This window comes from Piliocolobus tephrosceles, chromosome 15 (genome assembly GCF_002776525.5).
Source record: "Piliocolobus tephrosceles isolate RC106 chromosome 15, ASM277652v3, whole genome shotgun sequence".
Classification (NCBI taxonomy): domain Eukaryota; kingdom Metazoa; phylum Chordata; class Mammalia; order Primates; family Cercopithecidae; genus Piliocolobus; species Piliocolobus tephrosceles.
The window spans coordinates 85,875,594-85,902,535 of NC_045448.1; the positions used below are offsets into that span (position 1 = coordinate 85,875,594).

At 47.1% G+C, this 26,942-nt stretch overlaps 1 protein-coding gene and 1 pseudogene across 2 annotated transcripts in view; one reads left to right on the top strand and one right to left on the bottom strand.

Moving 5' to 3' along the window:
• TRABD2A (TraB domain containing 2A) overlaps nt 1-26,663 on the bottom strand; it is a 57,942-nt gene extending 31,279 nt beyond the window's left edge. Inside the window, exons 1-2 of one of the 2 annotated variants that reach the window (XM_023224904.2) lie at nt 26,449-26,663; nt 15,339-15,899 (exon numbers count right to left, since the gene is read on the bottom strand). In XM_023224904.2, the coding sequence (XP_023080672.1) occupies nt 15,339-15,899; nt 26,449-26,556 (669 nt within the window). In that variant the 5' untranslated portion in view covers nt 26,557-26,663. The remainder of the gene's footprint in view (nt 1-15,338; nt 15,900-26,448) is intronic. The other variant, XM_023224905.2, reaches the window with a different exon arrangement.
• Nucleotides 19,727-20,149, top strand: LOC111551102 (annotated as a pseudogene).
• Nucleotides 26,664-26,942: the final 279 nt, after the last annotated feature.

A 26,942-nucleotide genomic window follows, 5' to 3' on the forward strand; every position in this document is an offset into this window, starting at 1 on the left:
TTCTCTGTTTATTCTTCACTACAAACTGACAATGTTTGTTTCATCATACCCCTTTTACAAATAAGAAAACAGACTCAGAAATGTTCAATATCTCACCCAACATCACAATACTAGGAAATGGGGGAGCCAGGATTCAAACGCAGATCCACGGTCTCCAAAGTTCATACTCTTTCCACAGGGAGACTGCACAAAAAACAGGGCAATAGGCAGCAAGACTAGCCTTGGTGCCTCCTGGACCTCTAAAGCCAACCTCTCCTCAGGCAAGACCTACCTGACTGCCCAGACCCATGCAACTCTAAGGCAAGAAGAGGCAATACGCCTACTTCTCCTGAATGCCCTGTCCTGGTTATGACAGCACCACCAGGTAAGATGCACAGCCAGCCTCAAATTCACCCTTCCTGTCCTGTTAACTAACGCCCCTTGCCCCCCGAGATCACGGTGTCAGGTCAACTTCTACCTCTGGGGAAAAGCTCCACAAAACCATCCTCTGATTACAGACCTCTCTCTCCTACTGGGTGTACCAAAGGTGTCAAATTGTAGCAGGATGAGCGGCAGACAAAACTCCTCAGACATCGAGTTAAAGAAGGAAGGGGTTTATTCAGCCGGGGGCATAGGCAAGACTTCTGTCTCAAGAGCCAAGCTCCCCGAGTGAGCAATTCCTGTCCCTTTTAAGGGCTCACAACCCTAAGGGGGTGCGTGTGAGAGGGTCGTGACTGATTGAGCAAGCAGGGGGTACGTGACTGGGGGCTGCATGCACCAGTAATTAGATGGGAACAAAACAAGATAGGGATTTTCACAGCGCATTGCTATACAATGTCTGTAATCTATAGATAACAGAACCAATTAGGTCAGGGGTTGATCTTTAACTACCCGGCCCAGGGTGTGGCGCCGGGCTGTCTGCCTGTGGATTTCATTTCTGCCTTTTTGTTTTTACTTCTTCTTTCTTTGGAGTCAGAAATTGGGCATAAGATGATATGAGGGGTAGTCTCCTCCCTTAAAATCACTGTGCCCTTCCTCTACAACCCCTACCCAAACCACAGCTTCTGAAGGGACAGCCCTACATAGGACATGATTCCACGTGCCCCCTCCCTCCTTACACCTGAGTGGATACCTGACTCGATGACATGGCACTGGCTGAATCATCAGCTTCACATTCAAAGAGTACATCTACCCCACAGAATGGACTTACAAATTGTCCACAAGCAGAAAATACTCATCTCTATAGGCCAAATACCAATTGCCTCATTTCAACTCTCTTTTAATTTGCATTCGTTTAGATTTCAAGAAGGGCAAGAGACAAGAGACCACAAGAAAAGAACTATTGGAAATAATACAACTAAGATAAAACACCCCTGATATGGCATTTCCTACAGTGCAAAAACTAAAGGGATTTAATTTTCCCCTTAGAAAACACAGTAAGTAAGATACACAGATTGCTACTTTCACATTAGTGCTTGCCGTACATTATACTCTCTTTTTTAAAAAAATGATGATCAGTCTGACCATAATCATGGCTTATCATCAGCTGAATCCCCATCTCCCTCCCTCCAATGACACATATTCACCCCACCCGCACTGCCTTCTGAACGTTGTGCTCACTGGAGAACACTTCACAGGCTTATCACCAGACAGTTTACTTCAGGGTTCAAATTCCACCCTTCTTTGCCCCCTAGCCCCCACGTCCCCCTTTCCACTCTCCCCTTGCCTCCCCACAGCCCTTCTTCTCTCTCCCTTTCTTTCTGGGCTGTGGAAAGAATCGATTAAGCTCCTGTCCACATTTGCAGCAGGCCTTTTTCTCTTTCCTGAGACTTCTTCAGCTGTGGGGAGACCCAGGTCCCAGTTGGGGCATTGTTGAGTCAGCCCAGGGGCTGAGGGGGTGGGTGAAGGGGTTCGAGTCCGGCAGATGCCTTTTTTGTCAAAAACAAAGGCCCCCCAGCGAGCCTCTCCTCTTTCCAGCACTTTCATCCCCCTCAGATCAAAGGCCTGCTCTGCATATGAAAGGCACCGCCCATTACGCAGCTCACAGTGGCCCGCACCACCCCACCAGCCTCCTGCGCTTGAACAAAGGGCCTCGCATCTGTTCAAGCGCAGGCCTCACCTTCTGGAGTGTGGGGTTGTTGTGTCTTCTTTTTAACTTAGTTCACTTTTGAGAGCCATTCAGTCCCTTGAAGTATAGTTTGGAAGCAGTAGGGGAAGGGTCTCCCTTGCCCTCAGACCATGCACCCAGATAATTTTTTAAGACACCTTGAGGGTGTCTGGTCCTTGCCTCCCCACCTCACCTAGGTCTCCAGGCAGTGGGGAGGTCCTTCTCAGGCTCTTTGTCTTCATTTGCAACCACTCTTTCAAATACCTCCTCCCTTACCTGAAAAGACACTGGTCCCTTGGAAGAGTCTAGACTGGCCCCTCAAACCAAGATGATGATGAAAGTTCTGCTCCTTTTGGTCATGTGAATGGATGCTGCCAGACTCAGGAGCTAAAGCTTCCACACACTTCTTTGGATGTCTAGGTCTGCTTTTTGGCAGAGGTAGCGGGGAAGCGCTTCTCAAAACTTGAACCTGAGTTCTCAACAAAAGGACTCAAGCATAAGGACGAGACAAACTGATCTTCAGTGACATTTTAACCTGAAGAAGTGCTATGTTGTCAACAATGACGGTTCCTGAAGCACACAGCCTAGAAGAATGCACACGGCCAACCAGACCTTCCCTCTCTTGTCTTCCTGCTGCCTCCTGGACACCCCCCAAGCCTTCTGCTCACTTTGGTCACATCTCCTGAACATTTTTTCTCCTTTTCAATCAGTTCAGCTCCCGCCCTGACTTTCAAGGGCTAAATAAGCTCATCCATCTTCTCCTGTTATGCACTAAATTATGTCCCCCAAAAAGTCATGTTGAAGCTCTAACCCCCCATGTCACCATATTTGGAGAAAGGACTTTAAGAATTAAAGTTGAATGAGGTCATAAGGGCGGGGCCCTGACCCAACAGGACTGTGACCTTATAAAAAGAGGAAGAGTCGCCAGAGCTGTCTCTCCCAACGCTCACACAGAGAAAAGGCCATGTGAGGTCACAGCAAGAAGACACCGTCCGCAAGCCGAGGAGAGAGGATTCGCCCTGATCTTGAACTTGGAGCCTCCAGAACTGTGAGACTTGAGTTTCTTTTGTCGAAGCCACCCAGGCTGTGGTGTTCTGTTACAGCAACCCAAGCAGGCTAATATACTTCCTTCCCCAAATCCTACGCAATGCTGGGGTAACAATGAGAATAAATACTAATTTCTCCATCTCCAAGGCCTAGTTAATGTCCAACCTCTACCAAGCACTTCCCGACTGACTCAGAAGATCTCCATTCTTGTAACTTTTACTGCTTGGTAGGTAAGTTTCCTTTACATTTTATAAAGTTGTGACAAGACAACCCAGCTTCAAGACTATGTCAACAAACTATGGAAAATCATATGAAGAACCAAATCGAAAGCACAATAAAGTTAATAACCTACCCTTACCCGCATATGAACTTGTGCCTGGGGCCAGTTAGGCATGAGTGCTAAGCAGTTCATCGGAATGATTATCAACCATATCATTTCCGCAGACTGCCTGGCATTTCTCTTAATTTTCTCCAATATCCATGATCAGCATCCATGTCAGGTTTTCCCTTGTACAACGAACTACATGACAATCACTATCAAGTCCACACACAAAGCAACTCAATAAAAGTCAAATATCTCACTCCCCAGCTGTATCAGTTCCCAGACTCCCAATGTCTCCCTCCTGATGGCCTGGGGTCCTGAGGTTAACACAGCCAAGGCTGCCAGCAAAGAGGCAACCTCCAACACCACTGCCAGATAGATGGGTGTCTCACCCTACCCAGCCACACTCAGTGGCCAAATGCCTCGTCCTGCAGCACTGCTGTGTGCTATCCCTCCCTCCACTTTATATGCTATTTTGTTAGAGACAGAGTCTTGCTCTGTCACCCAGGTCGGAATGCAATGGCACAATCATAGCTCATTGCAGCCTCAAACTTGTGGGCCCAAGTGATCTTCCTGCTTTTGCCTCCTGAGTAGCTAGGACTGCATGCGCTCACCACCATGCCCAGCTAATGTTTCATTTTTTGTAGAGATGGGGTCTCGCTATGTTGCCCAGGCTGGTCTTGAACTCCCAGCCAGCCTCAAGCAATCCCCCCACCTCAACCTCCCAAAGTGCTAGGATTAAAGGCTTGAGCCACCATGTCCAGCCTCTCTCTCCCCACTAAAAACAGCTTCTGTATAACCCTTCTGTGCATAGAACACACCTAGGTTTCCCAGCCCCATAGTCTAGCTCCCTCCAACATCACCTCTCACCAGACCCCTAAACAAATGCTTATATAGCCAACCCAGCCTGCCACGCTGTGGCCAGCACAGTACAAATTTTCCCAGTTTTGCCTGCACTTTTGGCCCATTCAGAATAGCTGTCTATTTTCCTACCTTACTAAATGCTAGCCTTCCCTTGAAAATCCAGCTCAAATTCTAGTATGTTCATTAATCTAGATAACATTTAGAAAATAAAATTTGTATACCTTTTCCTCATTAATCATATTCTTAGGCAGTTATTCTACCATGACAGCCCCAAAGAAGGAGGAAGGGAGAAAAACTGGGTTCATGAGGATAGGCTGTGCCCAAAATCCCCCCCACTGCAGGGATGTCTGTCACTTCCGCTTCCAGCAACCAAGGGCCTTGGGGCAGCCTTCATTTTCAGGCTCTTCAATCAATATTAGGCTCCCTGAAGTTCAGGACTGGTTTGGAGAGAAGCTATAGAACTGCACCACACCACACATGGTTCTACAGTGTAGCGGTTATCATGTCTGCTTTATACACCTAAGGTCCAGGGTTCAAACTCCCGTGGAACCAAGGGGTGGTTGATTCCCATTTGGCCATGCACGGTGGTCCACACCTGCAATCCCCATGCTTTGGGAGGCAGAGGTGGGAGGATCTTTAGAGGCCAGGAGTTTGAGGCCAACCAAGCAACATAGCAAGACCCCATCTCTACAGAAATAAAAAATTTTTTAAAAAAACCTGCACCACAGATTGAAAAACTACCCCTCTCGGCTGGGTGCGGTGGCTCAAGCCTGTAATCCCAGCACTTTGGGAGGCCTAGACGGGCGGATCACGAGGTCAGGACATCGAGACCATCCTGGCTAACACGGTGAAACCCCGTCTCTACTAAAAAAATACAAAAAAACTAGCCGGGCGTGGTGGCGGGTGCCTGTAGTCCCAGCTACTCGGGAGGCTGAGGCAGGAGAATGGCGTGAACCCGGGAGGCGGAGCTTGCAGTGAGCTGAGATCTGGCCACTGCACTCCAGCCTGGGCGACAGAGCAAGACTCCGTCTCAAAAAAAAAAAACAAAAAACTACCCCTCGCAAGGGAAGGAAGGTCTCTGCCCCCAAAGTCATGAGCCACACACCCACTACTGCCCTCGGGGTGTGTTTTAAACTTTCTCTTTTTTATGGTTTGGGAGTTACCCCCCAGGAAAATGGCACACTAACATTGTGTAAGCAGCATCTCTGCCCTCGTGGCAGGAAGGAAATGATTCTGGGAAGATCAACAGAAGAGAAAAAGTCAGGGTAAAGATGGAAACAGCCAGCAAAGAGTAAATGCTGTAGTTTGGTCTTTTAATACAGTGTGGCCAGATTGAGCATTCAGAAAACTACCTCCCTCCAATTGCACCCAGCAATTAGTAAACACTCACATGTGCAGGGCACGATGTTAGACCCATACCAAAAAAAAAGGGGGGGGTGGTAAATCAAGATCCTTGCTCTGTAGAAGTTTATGTGCCAGGCCAGGAGACAAAATAAACATCTGGAAAGTTAATCACCAACAAAGGAATTAAATAACCATAAGCCTGATAATCAACAGCCGCCGCATGGCAGCAAATGAGCAACTTCTCATTGGTGGTATGGACAGCAGACACTATGAGTTCAGGAGAAAAGAGGGTCTTCTGAGCCCTGCAACTTGAGGTAACACACAGTGGCAATACAAGAACAGGACTGGAGCAGGGACCAAGAATAGGACCCAGTGGTTCTCCAACTTGCGTGTGCATCAGAAACACCCAGAGGGCTGATTAGATCAAAGATGGCTGGCCCCACCCCCAGAGTTTCCAGTTCAGGAGGTCTGGGATGGGGGTCCCAAATTTGGCATTACTAATAAGTTCCAGGTGATGCTGATGCTGCCAGTCCAGAGACACACTTTGAGAACCACTGGTTTAGCCTGAATATTCTATATCACAGGTAGGAAGCTGGCAGTCCAAATGGCCTATCTGGCTCATGGCTCAGTCTCATTTATTTTTTGGAGAGATGGGAGGTCTCACTATGTTGTCCAGGCTGGTGTCGAACTCCCAGGCTCAAGTAATCTTTGCTATAAGAGAATTAGCCACAATGCAAGTACCTGCCATGAACTTGGCACAGCTGGACGCTCTCCTCCCCACCACACACACATCAAGGTGGAAAACCTCCTACACAACGTTTTCACTTTGATTGGACACCTAAAATCAGACAGCTTTGAAATCATGTCAAAATCTCCTCCCTGTCAAAGTTGCTCAAACTTTGCAACTTTACCCTGGGTGTGTGTTACGGGCTGAACTGTGTACCCCTTAAATTCATATGTCAAAGTCCTAACCACCCTGCCCCGCATACCTCTGAAAATGACTATTTGGACATAGAGCCTTTAAGTTAAAAGGGCCGGCCATAATCCAGGCCTTGGAAGAAACCAGCCTTGCCGAACATGAAACCATGTTCTCAGACTTCTAGCCTCTAGAATTGTGAGGCAGACATTTTCTGTTGTTTAAGCCACCCAGTTGGTGGTACTTCGTTTATGGCAGCCCTCGCAAATTAATACAAACCCTCATGTCCACTGCAGGTGTTTAACCGTGATTTCTACGTCATCTCCTAGGGAGAGGACCGGAAAAGCAAGAAGAAAGCTCCAGTCTTGGGCTGTCAGAATCCCTTTCCTAGACCTCCTTTTCTCTGCTTATTTCCTTCTCTCTTTCATCCTCCACAGTTTCTCCTCTCTGCCTCGTAGGCAATGGCGCCTGCTTTCTGAACAGTCACAGCAACAGCAGAGTCAGGGTTGGGGGTTGCTGGAGAGCGGGAGAAGGTGTGTGGGGTCATCCCCAGATCACCCGCTGGCAGAAGCCAGATGTAGGCCACGTTTGAGAAGCAGAGCCAGGGCTGGGTGGGAATGTGAAGGGTTGACAGGATCTTGAAAGTCCTGGATCCAGAAAGGGAGGTGGGAGCAGTGGGGAGGGGCTCAGACAGGTATCAGGCCCTCGAGCTTGGATTCAGTCACAAGTTGCCTCAGACGTCTGCCAACACTTTCCATCAGCCTGGCGATCGATTTATAGGACCGTCCAATAGGGCTTTACCCTGCAGCAGCAGTCCCCAGCCTTTTTGGCACCAGGTACCGTTTCATGGAAGACAATTTTTCCACAGACCAGGTTGGGGGTACTGTCGGGGGAGGGTTTCGGGATGGTTCAAGCACATGACATTTATTGTGCACTTTATTTCTATTATTATTACATTGTAATATGTAATAAAATAATTCTACAATTCTCCATAATGTAGAATCCATGGGAGCCCTGAACTTGTTTTCCTACAACTAGACAGTCCCATCTGGGGGTGATGGTGCACAGTGACAGATCATGAGGCATCAGATTTTCATAAGGAGCACGCAACCTAGATCTCGCATGCACAGTTCACGGTAGGCTTCACGCACCTATGAGAATCTAATGCAGCCACTGATCTGACAAGAGGAGGAGCTCAGGCAGTAATGCTAGTGATAGGGAATGGCTGGGGAGCAGCTGTAAATACAGAGGAAGCTTCAGTACCCGTCTGTGGCCTGGGGATTGGGGACCCCTGCTCTACAGTATTTCAAAATCACTTCTGGACCTGGGTTGTGTCAACAACCATCGGCAGCCTCTCCAGACAGCACAGAAGCCCCAGAGAGCACAGAGCATCCCAGAGCTGTCCTTTCCCCCAAAGTCAGGCAGCAGCAACCCACCTACCTGTATTCTGCTCAGCGATAAACAACCTCACCTGCCCAAAGGACCTGCAAGAGCAGAGACTCAGTGTGAGCTGCAGTTCTCACCTGAGAGTTGAGAGGCTAATGAGGTCTCTCCTGTTAGGATTCCTCATTTTATGATTCTGCAGCTCTTGCTGAAGCTCCCTTTTAAGCTCTAAATGACTGTGAATGCAAAGGGAAGAGCCTAGTGAAGAGTTCAGGAAGGTAGGACAGCACAAAAAGTGTCAGGAGGGACAGAGCAAAAGAATACAAAGAAGCACCCTAATACCCGTGGCATGACATGATACTATACCACCAGTAACCACCTCGGGGTCCAGGGCAGCCCCCACTTCCTCTGTCCCTAGGCCATGGAGCACCTTGACCCCAACACCTTAACCAACTCCTTGGAGGATCCCAGATAACAACTTGGCCCCAGTCCCACCTGTCTCCTTGTCCTTCTTCCTCTCCCCCAAATGGGGTAGACTCTGCCTCAACTACCCCTACCTGGCAGGTGTAATCTTTGGAGGAGGGATGGAGAATTCATGTTCTCACTTTTTCTCGTGTGGAGACATGCTGGGAGTTATTCCTAAAGTCTGGACCTGTCCTTGGGCTGATCCACCAAGCAGGTGTCAAGGAAGAGCTGGCTGCCAGGGTTTCAAAGGAGCTCTCTCCTGCCAGCGTAGCTCACCAGGGCAGGAGGCAGGAATATGAGGCAGAAACTAGGCTGCGGTCCCCTTGAAGTGCCTCTCTTCGGACCCCAAAAGCAGCTGGGCAGGGTCAGACACAGCCACAACACGGACAGAACCCCAGCAGCATGTGTGGCATCCAGGTACCTGTACAAAAATAGGTACAAAAATACCTATTCTTTTTTTTCGGTTCGCTTTGGCCTTTAGAGGGGCAGCCCAGAGCCAAGGGAAGGCAGGGTCAACACTTTGTTTTGTCTTTGAGTCCCCAAAATTAGAAAGAGTGCCTCGCCTACACTGAGTTCTTAAGAAACGTGTCCCAAATAAAAAGTGGCCATAAAAAGAAAGGCAGCTCAAGTCCTGAGCAGGACCTGTGCCAGGGGGAAACAGAGCTGAAGTCTGCACCTAGGAGCCCAGGAGCTTCACAGCCAGCCATTCAGGTACAAAGTGGATTTGATTTTCTACTCTGGTCAAAAAAATCAGAAACTAAAGGGATGTCCAACATGAAAAAAACACTGCAGAAGACACTCCTGAGAGAGCTAAGAACCCACCCAGACTTCTAATTTATGAAGACACTGTCCACATACAACATCTGTATTGACACCTGTGTGAAAGCCAGGACATGGTCTATCCAAGGAATAGATGTGTCAGGCTCCCAGGGTATCAACAGTAACTGCAGCACTTCAGCCCAACCATGCCTAAGAATAGGAAATAATACATCACAATGTTGGGAAAGAACATAAAAAAGCAAAAGAGTGGGATTAAAAGCAAATTGCTCCCAAAAGGTTGGACTTCTTGTGAATCTTAAGATGCAAGTCTATATTACATAGCTCTTAGAAAGGCTATATTCAACCCTTTTTTTTTTTTTTTTTTTCCGTCTTTTTGAGATGGAATCTCACTCTGATGCCCAGGCTGGAGTGCAGTGGTGCAATCTCGGCTCACTGCAACCTCCGCCTTCTGAGTTCAAGTGATTCTCCTGCCTCAGCCTCCCAAGTAGCTGGGACCACATGCACCTGCCACCATGCCTGGCTAATTTTTTGTATTTTTAGTAGAGACTGGGTTTCACTGTGTTAGCCAGGATGGTCTCAATCTCCTGATGAGAAGGGGAAGAGTTCTCTTTCAGAGAGTTCACATATTTTTCCTAGGACTTTATTTTAAACCAAAACTATCAAGGAAAAATAGGATGTCAGGATCTCCATCTTCAAGCAACTTCCAAATCAGTCATGGAAAATGTGGAAAAGTCATCTATGAGCATCATAGTCAATTTTTTTTAAAAATGTGACCTCCTGCTTTTATTGGAATTTATGATGGGGAAGCCAGAATCCCTAAGCCAATTACTCCTCTAAGTGTGGCAGTTGGCAGCACTCAGTGTATATAGGTGCACCTGACAGCAATAACTTCAAAAGAAGAATGTGTGTTCAGAGTTCCGAGCTAAGGAATCCAGGAGTCGCCAACCCAGAGATTGATTCCTTATCTATAAGAACATCCAAACCCCTGGTCCATCCTGTGGAACATGGACCACACAAGGGATTGAGGCCCTTTGCTTTGAGTTAAATGAGGATTGCCATGTAGGAGCAGGTGTTAAGTGAAGGTGATTTATCAACTGCATGTTTTTTACAAGCGATTGGGATTCTCCTGTCCAGCCCACTGCCACTGGATCACCATGTAAGTCAGTCCTCTCAATAAACCCTGTGTCTCATTTGCTGGCTCTGGGTCTCTTCTTCCACCTTTTGAACCTAGTGCCATCCCCACTGAAATCAATAGGGGTCCCACATGACACTCAGAGGCAGAGCTGGATTAGAAAGAGGAGATCTGAGAGCCTAGGCCTGTCCTGCACTAACTCTTTCTGTGACCCCATGCCGGCCCACCCTCTGCCTCCAGATGGGCCTCTCCCAGGTTATTCCAGCAGAAACCATCCCCAGTGACCTCTGCTGGCTGACCCCCCACACTCTTGCCTTGGCCTCTATGAACAGAGACCTCCTAGCCTCAAGGGTTGTTCTTTTTTTTTTTTTTTTTTTTTTTTCCATGGACACTAAATTTATTTCAGATAGTCATGAAGTTTACAGAGAAATCTAGTGTAAGAAATAGTGGTCTAAAATAACTAAGGTAATATGATGCTTAGGAATGAAAGGATTTTTGAGCAATATTTGATAGTTTCAAATAGTATTTTGCTCTTAGCAGCATCTCTATATTGGACTCGGGAAGGGGAACATCACACACTGGGGCCTATCATGGGGAGGGGGAAGGGGGGAGGGATTGCATTGGGGAGTTATACCTGATATAAATGATGAATTGATGGGTGCTGACGAGTTGATGGGTGCAGCACACCAACATGGCACATGTATACATATGTAACAAACCTGCACGTTATGCACATGTACCCTAGAACTTAAAGTATAATAAAAAAAAAAAAGAAAGAAAAAAAAGGGTTGTTCTTAAGACCCACGGCACTGATGTAAGAATATGCAGAAACCTGCAAAGTACAAAACAAGGCACCATATGGTATCCCCGGGATCCTCTCCCTTAGGCCTGGCAGGCCAACCCATCCTCAAAGAATCTGACCCCTTCCTCCATAGGAGTCTTCCTCAGGCCAGCTAGCACCTCCCTAGCTCTCACCCCTCCAGCATCCACCTAGCCCTTAATAACCACAGGCTGAGAGAGGTGGCATCCTTCTAGGAATTTGCCCTTCCTCCTCAGCCAGACCACAGGGCTCCTGGGGAGCGGGGCTGCCTCCACCACTCCACTCTGCCCTGGACCTTTCCAGAGAATCATCCTGGAGCCATTTGTTTCTTGTATTAGGCGACCGACCAAACTAAAGACAACTTGCTCCAAAGAACAAAGTCCCCATCTTCTCCAACACCCCAAAACTGTAACTCAAGAATTGCAGTTTCATACAATCTGGAAGTATGTCCACTGAGCCCAAACCACTACTGAAGGTTGCACTGTGGGGGAAAAAGGGGGGCTTTTCAGCAGAGAGAGTGAGTTGTTAGGATACTGAAGAGCAAGAACTGGTAGTAACCATCCTACTGGAAAGTACAAAAGAGTGACAGCCAAAAAGGCAAATACGAAATATGTTAGTGCCATCTATTGGCAGGAGCAAACAATAACAAAGAAGTGACGCTTTGCACAATCGCAATTCAGATAAGAACACCTCCGCATCAACTCTGGGGTTTGCAAAAGGGCTTTTACATCCAATTAACTGCCTCTTAGGATGTTGAAAGCCTAAAGATGCAGGCTTTGCATGTGGAAAGCACAGGGAAACTCCAGAACTGTTGGCTATATTCATGTTCACTTAAGGATATGACAAAAAAGAGCCCAAGCCAAGATGTGACTGGGTCCTAAAGGACAGATTCCAATGCAGGAGACCAGAGCTGTCACAGATTTCCATCCCACCCCACCATGACATCCAATCCATTGGTGGGGAAGTGGACAGGAGAGTCCTATGCTTAGATGAGCAGAGCAGGCATTGCGATTCCCCATGCCTAGAGCCTATCCATAGATGGCTGGTGATGTATGAACATGGAGATGGGATTTGGCAAGACCATTTCTCTAGGGGAACCTACCTGTGCAGACAGAGGGGAAGTGAGACACCACCCTGCTGAGCCCACTCCGCTGAACCTCCAGGTCCAAGCTATGAGCTTTCTTCACATAGGGAACGCCAATGCAGCTGGCAGTACCAAGCAGGCATGAACTTTATGTGAAGGAGAACAGGAGTCATAACTTGATTTAATACTGAGGGGCAAGGATGATGTCTGCCCTGAGATGACAAGATCAAATCCAGCCATCCATGTCAGGGTCCTAACCTGTTGCCAGACTTCAGTTAGATTCAGGGAACTACACCCCACAAACCAAGAGCCACAAGGCCTACAGGGGCCAGGCAGATGAGTTAAAAGAAGTCAAGAGGGCTAGGCGAAAGGCAATAGGGAGGAGTGGGGACCCCGGCCAAATTGGAAAGACAATATTGGCCCCGTCTAAAGGGGGCGGCCAGTGCTCAGTCCAGCCAGCTGCTGCTATGTGGGAGCATGGCCCCAGTACTCCAGATCCTCTGAGGGCTCAAGAGAATCCAGGCTGTTCTCCATATGATGTTTCTCAATTTTTAAATATTGTCAACTTAGTCATTAAAAAAGAAAAGAAAATATGCTAACCACATGAAACAGAACTGCGAGCCAGATTCAGCCCATATGCCTCTTATTTGCAACCTCTGCTAGCCCTTCTGTTTTATGCTTTTGTCCTCTTTTCCTTTAACTTCTTTGAAAAAATCTTTGTCTATGGGAAACCAAGAAGAAAAACAATTTCCCTATGCAAAATCAATGATTCCACTCATCTTGAGAAGTTTGAAAGTTAAATATAAAATTATCAGTGAGGACTGTCTCATAGTAGGCACTGTATATTCACTCCCTTCTGCTTATATCTTATAATATTTATGAAGTGCTTTCCAATTTCCTGCTTTTATTTGCTTCTGATAACAGGTGGTAGAGCAAGTATTATTATCCCCATTGGAAAGATGAGGAAACTAAAGTTCAGAGAAGTTAAGTGATGGCTGAAAGTCATACACTGAGGCCAGGCATGGTGGCTCACGCCTGTAATCGCAGCACTTTGGGAGACTGAGGCAGGAAGATCACCTGAGGCCAGAAGTTCAAGACCAGCCTGGCCAATGTGGTGAAACCCCATCTCTACTAAAAATACAAAAATCAGCCAGGTGCCTGTAATCCCAGACAGGAAGATCGCTTGAACCTGGGAGGCAGTGGCTACAGTGAGCTGAGATCGCGCCATTATACTCCAGCCTGGGCAACAGAGTGAGACACTGTCTCAAAAAAAGAAAAAAGTCATTGAGCTGTATACTCAGGTTGTATTTTACTGTTTATCTCTAGAAAGGAAACATGGGGAAGTTACATGAAAAAAAAGACTCTTAAGAACAAGTCATGCTTTCCTCCTAAATTTAAACAACTCTACCTTGCTAGTTTAACCTCAAGGTCTTATAAGAAATTAGTTTATACATCTTAAACACCTATATAAACCCTAAGAATGTGTTATAAAATCAACATGACACTGTAGTCTATAATTATTGTGCTCTAAAATAACTCTGAAATATGTTATCTTAAGAGACAGTGTTGCACCCCTTCCTTCAGAGATACGTTGCTTGAGCTAACATTTTACTTCCAAGTCTTTTTTTCCCCAATTGGGAGTACGAAAGAAGGCTTTGGCTCAGATTTAAATGCTCACCAATTTCAAACCCATTCAGTCAAAATCAATAAGCCTTCAAATCAAAGCACCTTTCTTTTTGAAAATATTATATTAAATGCAGACATTGAAAAGGTTATAACATTGGCTCTTTGGGTTTCCATAATAATGCAAGAACATTTTTCCCAGGAGATCAATGCAGACAATTAATAATGATCCTTTATCTTATCTATAAATCTTAGTGTGCCAAACAAATACTATAGCATATGGAATAGCATCTGAGTACTTATTAATATTATAGAATGTTATCAAGATAAATCCCCTAAAGATATCATTATCATCTCAGGAACATTATTTTTAGGCTGTTACATGTCCTTACAGCTTTTAAATAACAACCTTAGTTCAGTATGTCAAGATCTGCTAAGGCTGAGCTATTTGGATTAACAGTAATCTCAAATTCTGAGGAACAAAACCTCAAGGCAACCCAATGAGAACATTTACAAAACAAGATCACTTTATTTCATATTGCAAAGCTCCCATTGGTCTCCAAAGTATCTAATGCACTTTAAACAACTTTCATGGAAACAACTAAACCACAGCACTTTAATAAAGTATTACTTATGAGAATTGAAGAACCAACTTCTTGAACATTAACCTAAATTCCAGTGCCCTGGGGTAGGATCCTTAAACCATGGGTAAGAGGAGCATAACTCTGCCTAGGAAAGGAACTGTCCTGGGGCAGTGCCCTGAAGAGGGACAGTAGTGACCTCAAAGAAACTGCTGTCACCTAAAACAGCAATGGCCAGTATCACTTTCAAACCAGGCCATGCCCTGTGACAACCAGTGTGGCATCCACATGTCCACAACCTCTCAAAGCATCTTTTTAATGAAGGATCTGAACTAAAATGCATTTAAAAGCACACAGTATGGGCCGGGTGCAGCGGCTCACACCTGTAATCCCAGTACTTTGGGAGGCCGATGCAGGCGGATCACTTGAGGTCAGGAGTTCAAGACCAGCCTGGCCAATATGGCAAAACCCCATCTCTACTAAAAATACAAAAAGTAGTTGGGCATGGTAGCACACACCTGTAATCTCAGCTACTAGGGAGGCTGAGGCAGGAGAATTGCTTGAATCCAGAGGGCAGAGGTTGCAGTGAGCTGAGATGGCACCACTGCACTCCAGCCTGGGTGACAGAGTGAGACTATCTCAAAAAAAAAAAAAACAAGCACACAGTATTTGTTGTAATGATAAGAAAAAACAAGATTTTCTTTCTTGGCAATACTCAAATAAGTGATATAACTGACCACTTGGCTTATTTTCTAACCTCCAGAAAAGCATTTTTGAGCAAAGACAATTTCTAGACAAGCTGTCCCTGTGGTCCATCACCTGCCCGGAAACTCAGCAGATTCACCCATACAACCAAACACCACCAAGTCTTTTATGCAAAGAGAGTCTTACCTGTGAAAAGTTCAACCCATTCAATGGATGGCACTGCTCTTCCACCTTTTCCACTGCCCCAGTCTGTTTCCTCAGCCGCTCAGCCTCCTGGGCAAGGAACAGGTCTAAGACAGGCACCCCACGGGACTTAATGTCCACTTCAGTAAGGGAGTTGACCATAAGCATCACCCAGACAGGCCTCTTGCGCTCCCAGTTTCCGGCAATGGCATTGAAGAGGTAGTCTGCATAGAGTCCCTTGCCACGCTGGTCTGGGGTCATCCACAAGGGCATCATGAGCTTGACATACTCCAGGTGGCGCTTGAGGCGGCAGTAGATGTCCCTGGGGAGCACATCTTGGAGGTTCTTGCCCTGCGGCAGCATCTGACAGCTGGTGAGAGCTGAGATCGTATAGGGGTCTGTGAGGTCCAACTCAAAGTACACAGTGCTGCTCTGCAGGAAAGCCTCCTTAGAGTTGTCGGGGATGAAGTCCCAAACTCGGGTGTAAGGGACATGGATCGTGCCAAAGAAGTAAGATGGCGGGTCTCGCTTAATGGTCCACAAGAAGGAATTCAACTCACTTTGCTGAAAAGAAAAAAGGCAACATCAAGGTACAATATGGGGGAGAGGGGAGGGGGGTGGTCAGGAACCTGTGAGAGGAAATGAATTAGTCACATTTCAAGAGAAAATATATCAAACTAGAATTTAGACTTTTGAGTCCATGTAGATTCACCTGCCAGGACATTCCATGTCTTAAATAGACAGGAGCAAATTATGAAATCAGGATGAAATCAGGGGCTCATTAGGACTCTAGTTTCAACCTTGGCTATACATTGGGATCACCAGGGGAGCTTTAAAAGAAGCATCTCTGAGTCCTACCTCCAGAGATTCTGATCTGATTGGTCTGGGATGAGACCCACCTTTTCAATCAAAAGGGAATGGGACCCCCCTTTTCAATCAAAATGTTGATTCCAAGATGAGAAAGCAATAGCAGTCACCAGTTTTGAGTTTGTGCCATGCCTGCCCTAGCAATGAACTGGGCAAGAGTTAAAGAAGTGAGTCTCAGGGGCCTCCAAGGATATACCTGATACCATCTAAGAGACACCTGAGAAGCCCATTCACTGTCTCCCGGCAGACCTGATGGTCCTTGCTCCTTCAGATCTCAAAACCAACATCCCCAAAGGCAGAGGCTTCAACTCTGGCTATGCACTGGAATCACCCACAAAGCTTTTCCAGGTCCAATGCCTGGATCCACCCCAGACCAATCACATCAGAATCTCTGGAGGTGGAACTCAGAAATGCTACTTTTTGGGGTTTTTTTTTTGAGACAGAGTCTCATTCTGTTGCCCAGGCTGTGTGGTACAATCCAAACTCATTTCACTGCAACCTCAGCCTCCCAGATTCAAGCAGTTCTCCTGCCTCAGCCTTCTGAGTAGCTGGGACTACAGGCGCTCGCCACCACACCCAGCTAATTTTTGTATTTTTAGTAGAGACGGGGTTTTACCATATTGGCCAGGCTGGTCTCAAACTCCTGACCTTGTGATCTGCCCACCTCAGCCTCCCAAAGTGCTGGAATTACAGGCGTAAGCCACCGCGCCCAGCCACAGAGATGCTACTTTTAAAGCTCCCCTGGTGATCCCAACGTACAGCCAAGGTTGAAACTAGAGTCCTAATGAGCCCCTGATTTCATAGTTTGCTCCTGTCCCTTTAGGACGTGGATCACATTTCTTTCTCTCACAAAGCCTTCAGGTTCAGTCGCAGAGATCTGGATAATCTCTGCTAGATAGATTATCTCCAAGCTGTTGCACATGCTGAGCAGTGGTGCATGTTCATCTGAGGCCAGGCCATTTCACTCCTGGCCCCTGAGTGTCTCCCAACCTCAACAACTGGCATTTATAACATATCTGCTTATTAAGACACACTGTACAAAGAAGTGCAGTGCTCAAGGAATTCAGGTGTAAGTGGCACACATACTAGTGACAAGAACAATGTATCAAGAAAGCCAGAAATGTGAAAATCCAGGTTTATAAAAATATATATATATATTTCAGCGGGGCATGGTGACTCACACCTGTAATCCCAGTACTTTAGAGGCTGAGGCGGGCAGATCACTTGAGCTCAGGGGTGAGACCAGCCTGGGCAACACAGCAAAACCCCGTCTCTACAAAAAATACCAAAATTAGTCGGGCATGGTGGTGCATGCCTGTAGTCCCAGCTACTCAAGAGGCTGAGGTGGATTGCTTGAGCCCAGGAGGTTGAGGCTGCAGATCGCACTACTGTGCTTCAACCTGGGCTACAGAATGAGACTTTATCTCAGAAAAAGAAAGAAAGAGCGAGAGAAGGAAGGACTGGAGCGAGGGAGGGAGGGAGGGAGAAATATTTGGAACATATTCACTTTACTAAAGGGTTTGACTTCAGCCTTTTAAGTAACATACTTCCCTTGGATTATGAAGTTTCAGTCTACAAGCAATTCTCATTATTCATGGTAGTTATATTTTATAAAGTTGCCACAAACACAAAATTAGCAAATACTAAACTGTTGTTCCTAAGGGAAACAAAAGGTTAAGTTCCTGTTGATAACATTTTCATCAACTGATCAAAACATAACCTTGTTTCATGTGTGCTTCTATTGAAAGGCACCTTATTGGCCCGGCACGGTAGCTTACGCCTGTAATTCCAGCACTTTGGGAGGCCAAGGCAGGCGGATTACCTGAGCTCAGGAGTTCATGACCAGCCTCGGCAACATGGTAAAAATCCCGTCTCTACTAAAATACAAAAAATTAGCCAGGCATGGTAGCGGGCGCCTGTAGTCCCAGCTAGTTGGGAGGCTGAGGCAGGAGAATTGCTTGAACCTAGGAGGCGGAGGTTGCAGTGAGCAGAGATAGCACCACTGCACTCCAGCCTGGGGGACAGAGCGAGACTCCATCTCAACAAAACAAATTTTAGGCCGAGCATAGTGGCTGACGCCTATAATCCCAGCACTTTGGGAGGCCAAGTAGGGTGGATCTCTTGAGGTCGGGAGTTCGAGCCTGTCCAACATGATGAAACTCCACCTCTACAAAAAATACAAAAATTAGCTGGGCGTGATGGCGTGCTCCTGTAGTGCCAGCTACTCTACTTGGGAGGCTGAGGCAGGAGAATTGCTTGAACCAGGAGGCGGAGGTTTCAGTGAGCCGAGATCCCACCACTGCATTCCAGCCTGGGCAACAGAGCAAGACGCAGTCTCAAAAAAGAAAAAAAAAAAACATTTTAAACCATTGATTGTTGAAGTAATATTAAGAGATGAATCAACTACAGGGTCCCCATCCCCTAGGCATCCTCTTATGCAGTAATAAGGGTCCCTAGAGTTATTTAAATACTTCAAAAACGAAATGGAAACTGTATGTCTACCAAGAACGTCTGCTAAGGCAAATTAAGCAATCAAATGTTTCACTGTTGGTTAGAATTAGATCAACAGGGTAGAAGACACTGGGTAACTATAATAGATGCTAATCAAAAGCTGAGATTGACAGTTATGTCTTTGGTTAATTGTAAACAGGTAACAATGATTACCTACAAAAAGGTAGAGGCAGCCTTCGAAGAGTACTATTAGTTTATTTGTTCATGTAGAGGTCTGGTTCATGAAACGTCTGGGGACCACTGGCCTATATAAGAGATCTAACTGCACAACTTCCAGGCAGTCTACCCAAGAACTTCTACATGGTTTCCAACTGGGAGACACAGCAAACAAGCTGAAATGTTATTATTAAAGCCATGGGCACCTGATTCATCTATCAGGACACCATCATGTTAAACAAATATATTCCCAGGAAAACCAAACCCATACTGCAGGATAATGGAGGGGTGGGATTCGCTTTGGTTCGGTTTTGGTTTGTTTTAATCCAATACACTTAATCTGCCTAAGGCCCCCATCCAACCTCAAAATACCTGCATTTCTCTTCAGAAGCAGTCTGTTCAATATGCATCCATTTTCGTTTTATTATTTAGTTATTGTTGCCTTTTCACCTATTACGGGTCTAGAAATAAGGTCACTGTATGATCTTTTCACTGAAAACTGCTTAAATGTAAAACACACACACACACTCACACATATGTCTGGCCTCTAGCCGTGCAATGACAGTACCGATGCTAACAGCAGCTGTTCATTGCGTGCTAGTCTCCACCCAAACATTGTGCATGGACTTTCCCACTGCCTGCATTCAACACAATTATTTCTGCTGAGCCTACCATGTGCCAGACACTGTTCTAGGCACTGAGAATACAGCAGTGAGTGACACACAGGGCCCTGTTGGTGCTAATTGCTGTGGAGAACATGTAAGCCGGCTTTAAGTCTTTCATCTTGGAGGAGGCCAAGACGTAACTTTCTTCCGGTGTCCCAAATCTGGGTTCATCTGCCACGAGCTGCCTCCACCATGCCGTCTAAGTTGGACCCTAACGAGATCAAAGTCGTATACCTGAGTTGCACGGGGGTGAAGTCAATGCCTCGTCTGTGCTGGCCCCCAACATCAGCCCCCCTGCGTCTGTCTCCAAAAAAGATTGGTGATGACATTGCCAAGCCAACCAGTGACTGGAGGGGTCTGAGGACTACAGTGAAACTGACCATTCAGAACAGACAGGCCCAGATTGAGGTGGTACCTTCTGCTTCTGGCCAGATCATCGAAGCCTTCAAGGAACCACCAAGAGACAGAAAGAAACAGGATAATATTAAACACAGTGGAAATATCACTTTTGATGAGGTTGTCAACGTTGCTCAACAGATGCAGCACCAATCTTTAGCCAGAGAACTCTCTGGAACCATTAAAGAGATCCTGGGGACTTCCCAGTCTGTGGGCTGAATCTTGATGGCTGCCACACTCATGACATCATAGATAACATCAACAATGGTGCAGCGGAATGCCCAGCTAGTTAAGGAGCACAAAGGAAAACATTTCTATAAAGGATCATTTGACAACAAAAACCACAAAAAGAACATGTAAGCCAGAAAAGGGATAGTGAGTACTGTGGCACAGGGTTGCAGGGGTGATTTTAAGTAGGGTGGCCAGAAAAGTCACTGTCTAGAAAGACATCTAAGCCTTGCCATGAAGGAGACAAGGGTCCCACTAAGGGGATATCTAAGAGAAAAGCATTCCCTCCAGGAGGCAGAAACAGCAGTGCAAAGGCCCTGAGGCAGGGAGGGCCCCCATGTACTGGAAGACCAGCAAGGAGGCCAGCACGACTGAAAGGGATAGCTGAAGAGGAAAGCAGGAGGCAGAGGTCAGAGAGGTGAGTAAGGCCAAGCCATGAAAGGTCGGTGGGCCCCTGGAAAAGCCCCAGGAAGTGTAGAGGACTACGTGCTCACAAATGAGAGGTTCCCGATAAGTCCTGCTCTTGCAAAAGAAGCAGGGCGTTCCTTCCTTGCAAACAGGGAGGACAAAGGAGCCAGTTGCGAACAGCAGACCCTGGGGGCTTGTTTATGTGTAAACATCTTGAAAATCCAGAAAGTCAGGGAAAGGTCAGAAAAACAACAATGTGTCTTGTGACTTGGCAACATTCCACAAACGACTGTATAAAATAAAGCAGAGCACGCCATTCGAGGCGGCCACCATGTTTGTCTTGTCTTGTGCTGTCTTGTGTGTTCATTCCTTTGTTTAGGAAACACGCGGACCCCAACAAGGAAGAGCTCAGGCTTTCAACTGAGTCAAATGGGAGCTAGCCCAGGTTTTTGAGAGAGGAGTGACATCAGCTGACAGTGTGTTCAAAGGATCACCCTGGAGGCTGGGATGAATAGAAGGATGAGGGCAGACACAAGTAGGTCAGTTAGGACATTACCAAAATAATCAAAGTGGGAGTGACAGGATTGATGGAAGTGATCAAATTCCAGATGTAGTCTAGAAAACAGGATTTGCTGGCCAGTTCGGTGCCTCATGTCTATAATCCCAACACTGTGGGAAGCTTGATCCCAAAAGTTTGAGACCAGCCTGGACAATATAGCAAGACCCTGTCTCTACAAAAAATTTAAAAATTAGCCAGGCATGGTGGCAGGCACCTCTGGTCCCAGCTACTTAGGAGGTTGAGGTAGGAAGACAGTTTGAGCCTGGGAGGATGAGGCTGCAGTAAGCTGTGATCACACCACTGCACTCCAGCCTGGGCAACAGGGTGAGACCCTATCTCAAAATTTTGAAAAAAAAGAAAAAGAAAAAAGAAAAACAGAACTTGCTGATGAAAGGATGAGGTTATCATTTACAGGGAAAGGTCAGAAATTTGGTTTTGGATCTGTGCAGATGACATGTCAAGCACACAACCTAGAGCCAAGGTCCAGCTGGTAGGTGAATATGTAAGTCTGGAGCTTGGGAGAGGCCTGGGCCAGAAATAAAGATGAGGGCATCATCACCATGTAGATGGTCTTTAAAGCCATGGGACTAGATAAGGTCTGCAACAGGATGGCCACAGAAGAAAAGGTCTAGGAGTAGACTCAGGGCCCTCTCACCCTAATAAGTCTGGGGAAAGAAGAGCAGCTAGCAAGGGAGAATGAGAAGTGGCCAGCAAGGTTGCTGGGAAAATCAGAAGAGTAGGAGGCCGATTGAAGAAAGTACTTCAAGGAGCAGAAAGTAAGCACGTGGGTTAAATGTGAATAGTAGGCCAAATAAATCAAGAATTTGAGAACTGACCTCTGGATTGAGCACCACTGAAGTCACTAGGGACCCAGACAAGAATAATTTGAGTGGTATGGTGGGAGTAAAAATAGGTTTTGTGCTAAGTGGTGGACAGGTAGGCTGGCTCCTGAGTCCAGGCTTTTAAACACCATATTTATGCAGCCTTAACATGCAATAGACTTTACTTGTTATTCAGAGTCATATCTTGTTTCAGTTAATACCCTGCTGGTTGCATTGTTGCTCAGGAGTGCCACCTGACTCTAAATCTAGAAAAACTCTGTCCAGCTCACCTTCCCGATCCCAGATGATTGCCCAGGTAAATGCCACACTGACCTTGTTACATCCTCAGGTGCCACCTTTCCCGTCTTCTCTTTTCAAATTAACACAAGTCAGGGGCTTTTCTGTTTTTTTTATGCCAAGGGCTATATCTTATTCACCTTCATATTCCCAAATACTGAAATACTTGCCATATACTACTACATAGGAGCTCAAAAAGAGTTTTTTTAAAGAAATGAATCTTATCATGTACAACTTCTTCAATACCTACAGTTCTGTTCTGACAAACAGGGCACCCAGACTCCCACTGTGTGTGTCAATAACCATTCCTGTTGAACACTGATCCTGCCCCACCAGACACGTCTTCGGCAGGGCACAGGCTGAAAGGAGAGTCTTCAGGACTCTTCTTTACCTTACCTTGCCCACTGGCGAACCCCCCGGACCCTTGCACTTACTGTACTGGTGCAACTGCCTCTGCCTCTCTCATACTGATATCCTCAGGGTAAGGCTATTTATCTCCACAAACAAATAAAAACAAAAAAACAAACAGAAAAAAAACCTTCACTACTCCATTTCACTATTAAAATACATGGCAATTAGAAGAAGCCATAGATTTTAACATTAGGATGGTTTAAAAGAAAATAAAACTGAACCACTATTAACATGTCCCTTCTACCTTGTTACAACTGTTCCCAGAAGGAAAAGACAGCCGGACATGGTGGCTCATGCCTGTAATCCCAAGACTTTGGGAAGCTGAGGCAGGAAGACCATTTGAGGCCTGGAGTTCAAGGTTACAGTGTGCTATGATCACAACACTGCACTCCATCCTGGGTGACAGAGCAGGACTCTGTCTCAAAAAAAGAAAAGAAAAGAGAGAGAAAACATGGCCATGGGTGACTGAGACATAGAAGCTACAAGCTTCTGAATCAAACTGAGATTTTAACAGACACCTGTGTAGTCCATCCAATGAAAAAGAACAAGGCACAACGACAACTGTGTATTGCAAGCTAAATCTGTAACACCCAGCACCCCCTCAGCTCCTCCCATCCTAGCATCACCAGACCTGCAATAACTGTACTTTTCCAAGATTGCTCTTCAGCAGACCAGCCACAATGAAGCTGGCTTTACATTTTCCTTTTCATTCAACAAATATTTGTTGAGTATCTGCTATGGCCATGCATTCTTCTGGATACTGGGGATACAGAGGCAAATAAAACAGACAAAAAACCCTGCCCTTATGAAGATGACTCAGGGGAAGGGGTAGCAATAAACAAAAATTTTTATCAGATGGTGATTAAGTGCTATAAATAAAAATAAAGCAGGGAAGGCAGATGGTAGTGGTGGCAGCGGTTGATATCACCTTTACGAGAGTAATCAGGAAGAAACTCATTGAGAGACACTTGAGCCAAAGCCATTGGAGGTAAGGGAGCAAGCCTGTGGATAAATGAGGGGAGAACGTTCCAGGGAGAAGAAAGAGCAAGTGTAAAAGGCATCAGGTCGGGCACGATGGCTCACAACTATAATCCCAGCACTTTGGGAGGCCGAGGCAGGTCGATCATGAGGTCAGGAGTTCGAGACCAGCCTGGTCAAGATAGTGAACTTCCACCTCCACTAAAAATATAAAAATTAGCCAGGCACAAGTAGTGGACGCCTGTAATCCCAGCAACTCAGGAGGCTAAGGCAGAAGAATCACTTGAAACGGGGAGGCTGAGGTTGCAGTGAGCCAAGATCATGCCACTGCACTCTAGCCTGGGTGACAGAGCAACACTCAAATAAAATAAAATAAAATAAATTAAAAAAAAAAGACATTAGGCAGGAATAGGAAAGAATACTAAGAGTTCTGTTATGATAAGAAAAGAGACTCAACCTGCGTGGTGCTCAGGGTAAACCTTGCAGTGTCTAGGGGCCAATTTAGGCTCAGAAGACCTCTCTAATGATTAACCAACCATGAAAACCAAACCAGCTCTCAAGCCTACAATCCTGCAGAATCCTATAAGGGCTGCTGCACTGGATCGGAGACTGGATCCCAGGACTTCCCCTCTAGAATCTCAAGACCCCAACCCACTGAGGGACCCAACCACAATGCCCTTACAGCATGTGGGTCAGACATACAGCATATGTGCCACTGATTGGCCTTCCCAGTTCCGCAGGGGGTAAGACGGAGTTTGCCCACAGAATAGAACAGCGATTCTCAAAGTATGGTCCAAGGACCTGTGGGTGTGCCGAAGAGACTTTCAGGGAGTCTATAAGGTCAAAACTGTTTTCACAAAACTAAGATATTTTCCTTTCACCCTCATTTTCTCACAAGGTACTGTAGAATTTTCTGGAGGCTACACGTGTGTAATGAGGTCACTGCTCTGATGGCTAATGGAATGTGTGCTATGTTGTGTTTTATTAATATCTCCATTAATTCACATAACGTAAAAGTCTTTGAGGTTTTCAATTCTTTTTTTTTTTTTTTTTTTTTTTTGGATATAGGGTCTTGCTCTTTCACCCAAGATGGAGTGCAGCGGTGCAATCGCACCTCACTGTAGCCTCCACCTGCCAGGCTCAAGGTTTCCTCCCACCTCACCTCTGGAGTAGCTGGGACTGCAGGCACATGTCCCCACGCTAGTAATTTTTTTTTTTTTGGTTTTTTTTTTTTTTTTTTTTTTTTGTAGGGGTGAGGGTCTCGCCATGTTGCCCAGGCTGGTCTGCAACTCCTGGGCTCAGACCGCCTTGGCCTTCCAAAGTGCTGGGATTACAGGAGTGAGCCACCATGCCGGGCTTCTTTGATAATTTTTTGTAATGTAAAGGAGTCCTGAGACCAAAAGGTAGGACAACCGATGGACTAAAGGACTCATAAAGACAGATTCTAAAGGAGAGAAATCTTATCCTGACTCACTCGTCATAATTACCCATTGATAATAGGTTTTGCAGAAGTGAAAGACATCGTGCTTTCTTGTGAGGAGATGGACTCCTGCCTTGTCTAACAAGCATGAAGCGGCCACTCGGCAACAGAGTTTGAAACCACGCCTGGTGCAGACTCCCCTCTCCAGCTGCTGCGCTTCCTGCCTTGGTAGAGGGCCGTCCGCAGACTCGCGACACCTTAGAGAGGCGAACACCGTGCGTCTTCCCAGCCAGCCCCGAGCTCCAGGATCGGCTGTATTTGGCCGTCCTCTGCTTTGCGGCAGTTGGGATGAGGAATAGAATTGCGAATGGCCACGGATAGAGGCAGACCGGGGAGCTGCGCAGGTGTCATCAAAGATGGGCGGACCTCTAAATTCCAGCCCCACTCCCTCCAACCTCCAAACCCCCCAACCCCCCGCGTCGCGGGCGCACCAGAAGGATAAGCCTGGCATGGCCCTCCCCAGGGCCAGGAACGCACAGAGATCAAACCCACCGGAACAAATGCTCGAAATTCAACCTATGCAGCACTCAGAAGAGAGGGACTCGAGAACCACAGAAAATTCTGAGGGTAGGAAAACTGATCAGAGAAGGAAATATTCATCTCGAAAGAGGTCCAGCCTCGGAGACGCAAGACCTGTCCGCTATAGAGCTGTGTGGACTCGGGCAGGTCACTGGGCCTCCCTTGCCTGGGTTTCCCTCACCTGCAAAACCTGATGCGAACATCTAAAGCGCCCGGCTGGACACGCAAGGCTCAGGCAGTGGTCACTCCGCAAACGCATTCTGTGACCTGGAGCACACAGGTCCCCCGCTGAGTGTCAGTTTCCCAGATCCGTAAAACAAGGGAAATGGCTTCAACTCCCTAAAGTCCCTTCTAACTCAGGCACTGAACATATAAAGGTTAAACCAAGCAGCTGCAGGGCGCTGTTAATATTTTGATAAGAGCAGGTGAAATTAAACTCTTAAGGAAGAGAGGGAAGAAGAAACTTCAAATAAATGTACCCAAGTCACTGCTCCGCTACGCCCTAGCGGATCGGTCCCCCAAAAGCTGGCGAAAATGGCTGGCGAGACCCCAGGGGCCCTCCCGGACGCCCTTGGGCTGGCGGAGGGCAAAGGCCAGGGCACTGAGTCCCTTGGAGCCTGCTGGCCGCTCCCCTGCGGGAAAGAGGAACCCGAGTGCGCGAAAAGGCGCGCGAGCAAGGAGCGCCGCGGTGCTAGGTGAAAGCCCAGCTGCGGAAGTCGGCTCCGGGTCCGAAAGCGCTGCTTCGCAGGGATCGGAGGGAAACCATCCCAAGGAGGTGCGGAGAGGCCACCTCTCCAGCACCCGACGCGCGTCTTACTTGGGGCTTGAGCTCGCAGTTGGCAGCGCCAGGCGCCCCGCGCCGCGGAGCTGCGCCCATGGGCAGGAGGCAGAGGGTCTGCAGCAGGAACCAGCTCCAGGGACTCATCCTCCTCACGGCGGCTCCGAGGCCCGGAACGCGGAGGGAAGGAGTAGGGCAGCGGTGGCCGCCCGCCCTGGCTAGCCGGGGCCGCAGGGCCGCCTCCGGGCGGGGCTGGGGTGAGCCCGGCAGCTGCGGCCACGTGGGGCCGGGCCCCGACCTCCCTCGCCCCACCCCAACCCCGCAGGTCAGCCCCGCGCCTAGGCGGCCGCGGAGTCCCGAACCGCGTTTCTCCCGCCCAAACCCTGTCGAGGCCGCAGCCCACCTCGTGTGACCGCAAGAGGGGAAAAGTGAAGTTCCAGCGCTGTCCTAAATTCAACCTAAAATCGCATTGGTTCCCGCGTTTACGTCTGTGCTTGTGCTGCCAATTTTGAGGGGAGGGTGCCTCTTGATTG